At 41.0% G+C, this 12,697-nt stretch overlaps 1 protein-coding gene across 1 annotated transcript in view; it reads left to right on the forward strand.

The window, feature by feature from the left end:
• The window catches only part of cacna2d1a (calcium channel, voltage-dependent, alpha 2/delta subunit 1a), an 83,960-nt gene that overhangs the window by 16,571 nt on the left and 54,692 nt on the right, over window positions 1–12,697 (forward strand). Inside the window, exon 3 of the mRNA XM_061029269.1 lies at window positions 854–970. Within this exon, the coding sequence (XP_060885252.1) occupies window positions 854–970 (117 nt within the window). The remainder of the gene's footprint in view (window positions 1–853; window positions 971–12,697) is intronic.

Raw genomic sequence — 12,697 nt, forward strand, 5'->3', positions numbered from 1 at the left:
ATAAAGGAACCTAACATTCGAAGCATTTTGTGTATTTTCAGGTCCAACAAACACATTTAATATGGAATTTCCAAGAAAATCATCCTAGATCATTTTCAACAACATATTCCAAATCTTAAACTCCTTACTTTTGCAGCAAAGCATAATCCACTGGATCCTGGATGCCCTCAGGTCGAAGACAAACACATGCACGCACCTCCGTTCTTTGCTTTGAATGTCGGACAGTGAAATCCCTCCAGGCTGCTAAATAATTGGCTGTTTGGCATTTGTGTTTCTTATTTCTTTTGCTTGAGCATATTCTTCAGCACAGTAAATGGCCCTGTTACATAAGCTGACACTGCAATTTAATCAGTGGACATGTAGTTTCCTTTGATAAATCACCGGGCTTTGGTCAGCGAGGTTTCGATGAATAATGCAAGACGGTCACTTACACAGATGTCAGATACAGTAAGTCTTTGTGAAGAAGATATCAGAGAATGGGAAAGCTACAAGGTGGATCCAGTTGAAAACTGATCACATCTATATATGTTTGTATCTTATGACACATAATTCAATTAAATCTTAACGTTGTCTACATTTGAAACTTAATTTGTTCTTGCCAACTTGGTTTTACTTTTTTCTGATTATCAATTTGAACTCATTATTATGAAACTTTTTTATACAATAGTTATTATTTCTTTAGTTTTATGTGGTTAAGTATTTTAAGATGCATTTTTTTGTATGCAAGAAAAGCTAAAATCGTTCTTTTTGGGAATGTAAATCTGTAAGCATCAGGCATGTTGCCACATCATTGGAGACCTTAGGAATCTAAATGCCTGCTTCTGAATAAGACCATCCCCTCTCTTTGCTCCAGATATATCAGGACCACAGACCTGAATTCACCGTGGGCTCCAACAATGCGAGGGAACTGGTGGCAACTGCTGCTGGGAATATAGAGAAACTGCTGGCTAACCGCTCCCGAGCCCTAACGGTGAGTTTGATCTAACAAAATACACCTGTGGAGACTCTGCTTCCTAGAGTTACAGAATGACTCATTTTCTGCTTCCTCTTTGTTATCATCTTCACCAGTGAAAGCTGTTTGTTTTTTTAGATAGGAACATAAAATGCAGATTTTTGTGTGTTTGCGAGATCAGGTCCAGAGTCTCTCCAATCACAATGCCAAGTGCCCACACAGAAACAGTCTGCTTCTCCTCATTTCACGTCACTGGAGCACAGCCACCGCTTCAGGCAATCCACTGATCCAACATAAGCAGACATCCTCCAGCTAGATTACTTAATTCAAATTTACTAGTCTGGGTTGATACATGCCAAATAATTCACAAATTTACATTGTGTATGTATGTGTTGAATCACCCTGCTGTTTTGATTTGTTTAGTTTTAACTTTTAGGAATTCTTCCTCTTGTTACCACTAGAACCAAGCCTGCCCTCATAACTAATCCGTAAGGGCTGTTGTCATGGGTTATTTATCCAGACCAAACAGTAGGATAATGTTTTGAAGCCGACACAAGCTGAATGCTTTCAGTTTGTAGCAGAGTGCTCCTGACAGGGTTAATCACATGTAGCTGAACTCCTTCTTGTTGAATGGCTGACTAGACAATTGAAAGACCTTGGAAGAGCTGTGAGGTTGTGTCAGAGTTGGTTCCTCTGTTTGTGTAAACCACACAGAACACATAGAGTAACATTTCCATACATCACACAACCTTATGTAGCCATGCTAGCTGCAGAGCCCTGGGGATAACCGTTATATTGGCCTACCACTTTGGTCCAAACTGAAATATCTCAACAAATGCGACGAAGATTGGAAAGGAACTACGTTAGAATATTCATTTTTAGTTTCAAGTAAAATGCTCCCAATAACAGTGGAGATGGCTGACCAGGATATTTGGTGAAAACAATCATGTCTGCTTCTCCTCACGCCATCATTAGGTCAAAATGTGTCTGTTTTTTTATACATTACCTTGATTTACCGTACATTGGAGGGTCAGCATTGCTATTGTAAGCATGCTGATGTTAGGGGCCTACATTGTAGAAGCTACAAATGCCTGCCAATGATGCTTTGGACTCTTATTACGATTGACAACAACATTGGTTGATCTTTACAACCTTTCACTGCTCCTTAGTGGAAACACAACAGGACCTGGCCAATTGAATTAGGATCAAGCGCTCCCAGTCTCCATCAATCAATCCCAGAGAGCTCCAAATATCCAATTAAAGGCTGACAGCCTGTTGCCTTAGTTACAGTATGTTCTCATTGATTACCCCGTCATTCCATCCAAGCCTTTTGTTTTTCTTACAACCCAATAACTGCCAGGGGATGAGGGATGATTCGTTTTAGATGTCGTTATATAACACCTTGGGAGAGAAACACGACTGCAGAATAAAGATGTGAAACTACAGACTTTGTTCTTCCATTTGATCAACACCATCTGCTGTGTTTTTTCACCTGTGCCGGTGAGTGACAGTTGTTTCGCTTGTTGCTGAAAAGTGTGGAAACAACAAGGTAGTCAGAGGGTGTTGTATATACAGTTTTCTGTACACCCCAAGCTGATGCTTTTATTCTTCTCCAAAACCACGCTTTCCCGTCACTGCATTAGCATTGAGAAGAAGGTGACCTGTGGTTGCGTGTTAGCGACTGTAAATGGCTTTCTGTATAATGAGGTGGAGTCGAGCCAGCTTTATGACAATCCATTTATGTAAGGGACCATAAATGGTGGCAGTGTCCACTTAGCCGAGACATAAATTGAAATGAAAGTGGGGAAAGGATGAATGCGGCATTTGTAATATTCTTGACCCGGCCCACACATGTAATATTTTCATGCTCTTTGTAAATATATGCAGTAATTAATCCATTCAAGATCATTTTTCTTGGTTTACTATTATCATCATATCTTGCTTTTTTGTGTTCATTTGAAACGGCCGATTACACAGAGTGATCATGTAATAGAGCGATTGAGTGAGTGAGAGGTTATAGCATTCTGTCTGATGGAGAAAGAACGCTTGAATGATATAATGTTTATCTTGGAGAGTAATGATGCTGTGCAGAGGGAAAGAGGAAGGAAGTTCATAAGTGCACTAAGCCACACCTCCCATGAGACAGCGTACAAACGAGAAGAAGCCTATTACAGGTCTCTCATCCATTAGGACCTTGGCCTTTTGGCACACATTTCAACAAGCACATGCTCTTCTTGTTCACACTGCATTTCTGAATGCTTTTGTTATGAAAAGAATACACCTCTTGATGATGTTCAATTATGAACAACTTTCTCTGTGATGGGTTTCATGAAATCCTGTAGGAATATGCATTTGTATAGCAGTGAAGCCGATTTGTCATGGAGACTATAGAAACAGGATTTTGCTGTGCTCTTCATACTTTGACAAGTCAAAATATAACTTTTCAAAGGGTGCTGTTTGGGGAAGTGCATGTTTAGACAACTGAACAATTCAACTTTGTCAGCCTCGCTAGACAACACCAGAATAGTCTGGTAAATGAATTATTCATATTTCTCTCAATGTAGGTCTACATTGCCTAATGAATGTTGTGTCTAAGCTGTAATGCAGCCGCCTGTCACTAGCTGGGGCTGTAGCTACACTTAATGGGCCTGCTCTCCCCCCTCTAGTGCCTGGATGTGGAACAGCACATTGTTACAGATGACATCTCGTATTTAGTCAGGTTAAATTGGCATATCACCACTCAACAAGAGCAATGTGTACCCACATCCAGCACAGGCGTGTGAACCTTCAAAAGGGAGGATAGAAGGCTGTAGGTGCTAGCTGTGCTAAGAGTGTTAGCCACACTCTGCTTACCATTTGGACATTGTCTGACAGTGTAATGCATGTTGCCAAGCACCACACGTTTAAGCAGCATTTTAAATACTGTCAATTTCAAATGGCTTTTTTTTATAGCAATCCAAAAGCTACTCACAGTATGGTTTTGGACGGTGTTTAGCCATGTTAAATACAATGTGTTCAATTTTGACTGTTTTCTGAGCATCTCTAAGCTTTATACTCGTCGACGAATCTGAATTTACATCAGTCGTTAAATCCGTTGTTCTGACTTTCCATAGTTCTGTTATATTGCTGTGTTACATAACAGTATCATTCCCTGTTCTTGCACTCGTCATGGTGTCACATTAACCGTCCATCAAAAGAGACAAGAAAGTTTCCTGCCCAAAGTCAAATTGTAATTGGTTAAATTTAAATGGATATTGAAGGACATCATGACCTAGCCCTTTAAACCCCCTGAAATCCTCTGTGTTTCCATCCCCAGAAGATTTACAGTTCAGTCGTTGTTGTGCATGAAATAAGCCGGATAGACATTGCCTCTTGGACTGGTGGCATCTCTCTACACACTGGAGCAACTTGTCTCCCTTGGCGATGCTTTGCAACTGTTTATTTGTTTGAGTGTGGTTGGCTTTAATTGTCAAAGAACACAATCCCATTAGAATGATGGCTGATGTCATCAACTTAATCAGGGTCCCTCTTGGTTTTGCTGTCCATCAATCTGACATCTGCCCACCCTGTCGCTTCGATTCGACCGCTGCGTTTGACGGCCGTGTTCCCTTGACAAGTAATCTCGGAAAAGTTGTCAGCTGTGGCTACTTGGAGGGAGACAAGTTTTTCATCACAGAACAGACATATTGTGTCTATTATTATACTTGCAGTAGGTCTACCTCTGTCTGTCATCTATTAAATGCAACATTTGTGGTGACTGTAACTATAGAAAGAACATACCTGCATCTATTCCATAGCCCTGAAAAAGAAACACAAATCATCTAATATTAGGCAGAGAAATAGAAAAAACTTAGAAATAGCTTTGTCACTACTGATTTCTTTTGTTGTCTTCATGAGACTCAATATGAATTTGAATTTCTATGTTTAGGAATCTACTATTTTTGATGCACTCTCACTCACTCCGACTTCACTGCTACTAACGGGACATCAGCGTTTAATAAAATAAATATTGAATATACAGCATCATCATATGTACTCATGGACCTGAAGCAACTGTCCAAGAACCCAACAACAACAACTGCACTGTAAATTAGAGGTGGTGAAAAAATTGATCAATGGAAAAAAAAAAAACGACATTCTTGTCTTCTGATATTTTAAATAGAAAGAAACAACAGCAGAGCGCAGACAACTGAAAAACTTTTTACCTCAAACTTAAACCCTGAAAGTGTTATCTGCGTATCTGATTGTTGTGTTTTCAGGGGGATGTATCAGTCAGTGTGTGTGTGTGTGTGTGGGGGGGGATTGTCTCCCACATGTCTTTGATACCTCAGAAACTGCTGTTGAAACTTCAGTTCCCTGTTGATACACTACTGGAGATTACAGTTGCTAACACCCACATTTTTCTTCTAGCTTCAGCCACATCCCTAAAATCCCTTCTCTCTTTGCTTCCCCATTCTTGTCACATACTGTGTTTTATTTCTCCTGTTTGCTTCTCTTTCCTCCAACCCCATCCTTCCATTCTCATTGCTCACAGCTCCCCTCATAACTTCCTCTCCCATAACTTCACCCTGATTCTCTGTCACTCTTCATTACCATTTTCCCATTTTTGCCTTGCCCCCTATTCCTCTTTCCTCCCCTTCTGTCCCCTCATATTTCTTTCCATTTGAATCGATGTGTCTGTGTGTGTGTGTTTGTGTGTGTGTGTGGCATGGTTTGAATATAGCTGATAAATCCATTCTGAAAGTAAGGAAACATTACATTTTAAAATGTGATGGTCCCTCTGTTTTTTTTCTGTCATCCCCATTTCAAACTTCTTCTTGTTTAGGCCATCCTATTCACTTTATTCCATTTTACCCACAAAGCTTTGGCAAATTTAAAAACACAAACCAGCGTCTAATAATAGCTGTTTGCAAATCTTACCACCCACCATACATGTAAACCAGAAATCTGATTTTATCATGTACAAGGGATATTATGGCTTATATATCCAAAGCACATCTAGAAATATTAATCCCATGGTGATACCAGGTGTAAAAGAGGATGTACTGATTATATTTTACTGTGAGAAAGGATGAATACGTTATGAGTTGTCTAGAAATGTTCTTGCTTTTTTGATTGAGAGCTCACACATACATCCCTGTGTTATATTCTACAGCTGATCTGCCAGAGTCTGTTTTTATATCCAAGATGTCAAATACAGCAGATGGCTATCGGTGTTGATGAGTAAGTCATTAGAGTCTATTCAGACCGCCGTTTCAAGCCGTGATATTTACTCTCCTGTGACTTTTCGCCTTCTATCTGAATGTTGTAGAGCCGTAATGCGGGGACAAAGTGATCCCATTGACGATACAGTTGTAACTCCAGTAAATCTTCATATTTTGAAGCTTAGGGCCATAGGTAAGGCTGCCGTGTCTGGTATGTTGGAAGTGAGAACGTGTTGGCTTCCAGCAATTCCACATGTCCCACTGAGCATGTTAAAATATGGTTTCATTGTACAACAGAAGGACCCAGCTGCCAACAGCTGCCCTGCATGGTTCCCTCCTGTTTGTCAGTTTCTGCCTGTGTGTGTTGATGACTCAGATCCTCTTCCACTGTACTACGCTTCACCGGCATCCATTACTACATCCATCTTGAGTTTACAGTACGTTTGTGTGACAGCGTAACTGACCTACAGTCAAACTCACACTTACACACACATACACACTCAGACACCTTTGCTCTATGTGCTCATTCCATTCACCCGATCTTCTTTTTTTAACCTGACTTGACAGTACAGTAGATGGCCTCTCTGATATCCAGGCCTCTTGTGACTCCTCTGACTCTGTTCTCATCAATTATTGAATTTTTCCTCTTAACCAATACTCTTTGATGGGGTCTGTGGTTAACGTCCCCCTGTGGAGTAGGTCATTTGTCTTCCACAGTGACGCCAGCAGAGATCTCAAGAGGGGTTCATGACTCATAAAAGGAGACGTATTATGTGGAGGTTACACTGCAGTAAGCCACAAATGTCTGCAAGTGAGAATTCACCAAGCCAACCAAGTTGTTTTATAATTAAATTAGCAAACCTCACGTAACCTGTTGAAGGATCGTTGCCAATCAACTCAAGTGATTGTACAAACAGGCGTCAGTGTCAGGCAACTCAATGAACAGGATAGGAACAATTACCGTGTGTGTCTTTCATTTCTTTGTATGCCTTTTTCTTTGGAAAGGACAGTGGAAATAGAAACAAACCAGGGAGTGAGAGAGTGAGGAAGCACAAGCAGGAAAGTAATCACTGGTCGTTCTCAAACCCAGGCTGCCTGCTTGGAGCCTCTGAACATGGGGCGCATATCCGCTAGGCCATCTGCACCCAAGGAAATAATATTTCTGATACGATTACTGACTCATTTTGAAATAATTCTGCATTCATTGAATGCCAGTTAAAGTTTTTGGGCTGCTGCCATGCGTTTGAGTGTTTAAATTTAAATATATATATATGTATTATTTTTATTTTTAAAAGCCAACGTTAGTGTTATACAACTTTCAAACCATAGAGGAGGCTGACAGTTTGTCGAAAACGTTTCTACAAAACAGCTCAAACAGGAGCTATTTTTTTCTACAACGATGCTTGGAGCTGTACTCGAGTGGAGAATTACTCCCACTCTGTGCAGCAGAAAATCAAAATTGTGGATGCAATTATAAGTATAACTGACCTCTTTGGTTAGTTGTAGTGTGAGTTTGGGAGGTACCCGCCAAACAGAAACACCTGTCGTTTGTCTGTTACACACATGTTTAATCAATTAGCTGCTCAACATCACTTGCTGTTACCAAGGCAACAGTGGGTATCACTAAATCAACAGGGAATTCTGGGGATGTATGCGGTGCTCTAAACAGATTTCCCTGGCAATTCGACTCGATACTTCATGAGTTCCACGATGGCACTTGACATGAATAAGGGTAATTTGAACAGAAGCCAATTGGCCAGATACAAGAAGGAAAAGAAGACATTGTGATAATGTCAGACAGCGGTGTAAAGTGAGTAAATAAATTACTCCTGCAGCTTTTACTTATTCAAGGGCCTTTTAGAGACTCTGATGTTTCATTAAATGGATGGGATGCAATATATAAATGATCTGGGACTTGACATCTGGATTTATTGTAATAGTGGGCCATGTATCTTATGATTAAAGTATCGTATAGTATTAGAGTTACCTTGTGCTTTCCAGCCCTATTAGAAATGTTACTGCAGTTGTTTGAATATAGAATGACTACTGAATTTATTCTAATTCTAAAACGTTTATAAATGCAAAATCCTCTCAGTCTTACTTTGAACATTAATACAAGCCAAAGAGTATTTCATCTGATGATGATGATGGCCTAAGACTAAAGGGCAGGACTCTCTTATTGGAACATTAGGGGGAAGGTTATATATATCTCTATGGCTACAAGGACCCTTCCTGATGCTCTGGACCCACCTTAAGGGATCCTTGTTGACAAAAGCAGCCACATTAAGGGACATGGCTACCTCCTAAGGGCTCCCTAAGACGCACTGTCTGAACAGAAGTAATCTAGAGAGAGGGCGTCGTGATCAGAATCAAAGACAGGAAGAGAGTACAAGGAGAAAAAGGGATAAAAGAGAGAGGAGACTGTTGTTTCAAAGACATTCTCTCCAGGGACGTAAACGATGTGAAGACCACCAATGAGAAAAAGCAGAGCATAAGAGTAAGAGATACAGGAGGACTACAGATCAGACAGCTTAGGCAATTTGAATATTGATCGCTGAGGGTTATTTTAGGCCTGATATTGAATAAGTGCGTTGGCAGAAGATCCAAAACAAAGTTCTGGCTGCCCACCAGAGTCTGAGCAACAATTGGTGGCCATATCGGACTCAAAATCAACAGTTGCTCTCCAACCTTGGCTTCTTGCGTTCATATAAATCTCCTCCGCCAACCTGAATCCTCTTAATTGTGAGTGTGCTGTTGGCGTCTGCATAGAAAGACAAGATCGAAGTGCATCTTAATTGCCCAGGGAAAAAGACGGCTTGCACTCCAAACTAGAAGATAATGAACAAAATGTTTTGGGTCCCTTGTGTTACGGTCACAGGGGAGCACGGATGCTGCAGAATCCTTAGTTTTTCTTTTTCGTCTGGGACTCTAACTCAATATACCCACATTCAGCATAATCCCACATATGCATGCATTAAACTCAAAACTCCTGCTCTAGTAGCGATCAAATCATTAAATTGTCCAAAGACGGTTAAGAGCGAGAACGGCAGCACTTGAAAATAGCTCCTTTTTAAGTGTTTTGTTATGTAGTGGAGCGTAATTACAGAGGACTCTGTGATCTCAAGTGTCTTGAAGTGCGTTATTAAACTGACACTGGATGACATGCTGTGAGTCATTAGGCAGTGTTGTTAAAGCCCTAATCACAGAGTAGGCACACACACACACACAGACACACACACTCGTGCTCATTATCCTCCTCACTCACACGGTATTTTATTAAGCTGTACAATAAAGTGAAAACGAGTGCAGATGCTTCCAAATATTCCGTTTCAAAAGCCAATTATGTGACCGGTCATTTGCACAATGATGTAGATTCCAAGAATGTGTCTTGCTGAGATCCTCGTGAAATTTACCATCTCCAAATTGCTGAATAAACAACATAAATGTTCAGCATGTCACATGCCAGGGAGTTATTATTGCCAGGTAATTTATGCTGATGGCCTCCCAAGACTGCACGAGGCCTCTCCGAGTTACCGGCCTGCTGCAAAGTGGGGATGATTCATAACGAGAGGGAGAGAGAGAGAGAGAGAGAGAGAGGGGTCTTTTAGAAATATTACCTCCTTCAGTCACAGGCAAATGAAGTGATGGAGAGACTGCAAAGCACTGCAAATTAGGTTACTATGGGAGCTCATAAACAATCATAGGATGTGAATATATTGAATATGCAGAGAATGATAAAATACTCTGAACATGTTTAAAAATTAATCAGACTACATGACTGAACACACCACAGTGCTTCCACGTCACTGTTAATTACCACTCAATTGTTCCTTAAAGGTCTACTGTGCAGTTTTCTGGAAGGTTTGCAGATCAAAACAGTTGCTCCCTTCAGACGCACCTCCTTCATCCTTCATCCTTCAGCTCCCCTCTTCCCTCCTGTCTGCAAACTTTTTCCCTAGCAGGGTTCTACATGCTTTTAGAAAACTTAAAATATCAGTGTAGGGAATTTATATTTAGACGTGCATACTTAAATATAGGTCACACACATCTCATCTGCATGCTGCCTATATCACACAGCCATACTTTGAGCCAAAATGGCTGCTTTTCTGCATGTAACATAGTTTTTGACAGAGGGTGCAGTGCATGGAAGCTGAAAAGAGAGAGTTGATTTTATTAAGCATATATAAAGCAATAATAGCTATCAAAAACTTCTCTTACATAGATTAGATGGATTGCAAGAATGAGGTCTCTTAGAAATATTTTGTTTCGTGAGATGCGACGTTATGCAAACACATCTGTCTGTCTAACCAACAACTGTTGCTAATTGAGATCTATATTGTTGCAGAAAGTGTTGAAGCAGTGAGATGGTGTGTCTGATTTTGGCCACCAGTGACTCATTATTCAACACATCCTGGTGTGTGTGTGTGTGTAAGTAAGTGTTTGTGTTCTGTTTGTGTGTGTGTGTGTGTGTGTGTGTGTGTGTGTGTGTGTGTGTGTGTGTGTGTGTCTGGCCCAGCTGTCGCACTCTGTGTGTGTGTGTGTGTGTGTGTGTGTGTGTGTGTGTGTGTGTGTGTGTTTTGAAATTTCTCAGACCTACAGTATACAGTATATGCATATAGCGAGGGATTGTTCACTCTCTCTCTCTCTCTCTCTCTCTCTCTCTCTCCCTCACTCTGTAGACAGCAGCAGCTGTGCTACAGAATAAATGTGTCATCTTGCAAGGTGTAAAATTATAGTTGACATTGTTTTGTTGGCTGTTATTTTGTCGCTAAAAGTCCCAAAATTTCATTTTTTTTCTTCACAACTTGATAAATAAACAACAGCTCAGTGTGAGGAGCACTGAAACTGAAACAAATCAAGGCTGTAAAACCAGTGCTGACAATAAATCCAACTCACTAAACTGTTGCCAAAACACTGCCTGGGCCTTATCACAATTACCAAAGGAGCTAAAGGCGCTAAAGAGCAAAATAAGAGGTGGGAGATATCGTGACATAACTTCTGAATAAGGTGGCACACATTTACTTTGTGTATGTGTAGGTGTCTCCACATTGCATCCGGATGCAGCTGTAATTGGGAGAGGTCTGCAGCCAGCTGGCGCACACACAGCGCGCTCGGCTGGAGGAGTTTGCTGCAGGAGAGATGAGCTGTCAGAGCAGCACAGCAGTGGATACTTTGGCCAATGCCAGTCTCTAACAAGTTGCTCCCCACCAAGTTGGCATGTTGGCAAGGGCTACTACCTGTCTTGTAAATAGGGTTAACTTGTTAGCTTACGTGCACTTACTGTACTGTACAGTTGTTTACTTTCTTATGCCAGTGTGTGTCAGTGTGCCTCTTTCTCCCCCCTTTTTTTTTTTCTACCTCCTGTCTCCCTGCAGGATAGATCTGACTAAAGTGCTGCCAGTCACAACAGCAGATGCTCATGTTTCCTCCGCTCTCCCGTGCCTCCCTGCACATCAGTGAGATTGCGGGTGTGTGTGTTTGTGTGTGTGTGTGTGTGTGTGTGTGTGTGTGTGTGTGTGTGTGTGTCGTCAGTCCTGGCAGGGCTTGATGATCTACTCAGACTGCCAGGAACATGTGTCAGAAGAGCATCACAGTAATTCTTGGAGTTATAGAGCACCATGTTTTTAATAAAATCTTGCATTAATCAATCATATTTCTCATTGATTTCCTCACTTTCACCATCTCTTCAAATATGTCTGATGTATCTATGAAGACTTGTCTAAATAACACAGGGCTGTTCTTTATTATAACTGAGTGAGGAAGAAAGAAGTGACTTTTGACAGAATAAACACGTAGCTGTGGAAGTGTCTAGCCTCGTTTTAAAATGCGTGTTGCAGTGGGAATAAAAGAGTTTCTGTAAGTTTTCGTTTCAGCTAATGGTACTCTGACACGGCTGCCTGAGGGGAGCAGCTGAAGTGAATGGTGAAGGGGATGTGCAGGGTCCTCGGAGATGCAGACGGCTTTCCTTTCTGCTGCTCGCATGTGAAGTTCTGACAGTTGGATTTGGGTGGTGCAGGTGATTTTAGCTGCATGTTTAAGGACACCACTGCGTTTTTTTCTTGCGATTTTTTCGATGAGAAAGTTGTACCTGGATATGATGTTAAATGTGAGGACTGACTCGATGAGTGACCGGCGTACTGTTGTTAAGATGTCCGGTCTGACATTCTAACTTTTCAGCCTCCTCAGGAGAAACATGCGCTGTTGTGCTTTTTCATAGATGCAATTTACATGCTGTGTGAAGGAGAGGTGGTGGTCGTATACATATTGTATAACACCACATAATATGGTACGGTATGATATGATACATTAAGGTACCGCAGCAGACTGTATCATTATTGTATTGTATCGTATCACATTGTGAGTAACTCGATTCCCACCCTGATATTAGACAATTCAAAAAAGGTGTTTTCATGCAGCCGTTGACGCTGACAAAAGAAATGTATTAGTCTCCACTTGTTCTTGATTACTTTGTATCATAGATAAAAACACAATGAATCATTCATTGTTCATTTCACGTTGAATTCGACTGAAAAGCTCCTCA

This window comes from Labrus mixtus, chromosome 22, assembly GCF_963584025.1.
Source record: "Labrus mixtus chromosome 22, fLabMix1.1, whole genome shotgun sequence".
Taxonomy (NCBI): Eukaryota; Metazoa; Chordata; class Actinopteri; order Labriformes; family Labridae; genus Labrus; species Labrus mixtus.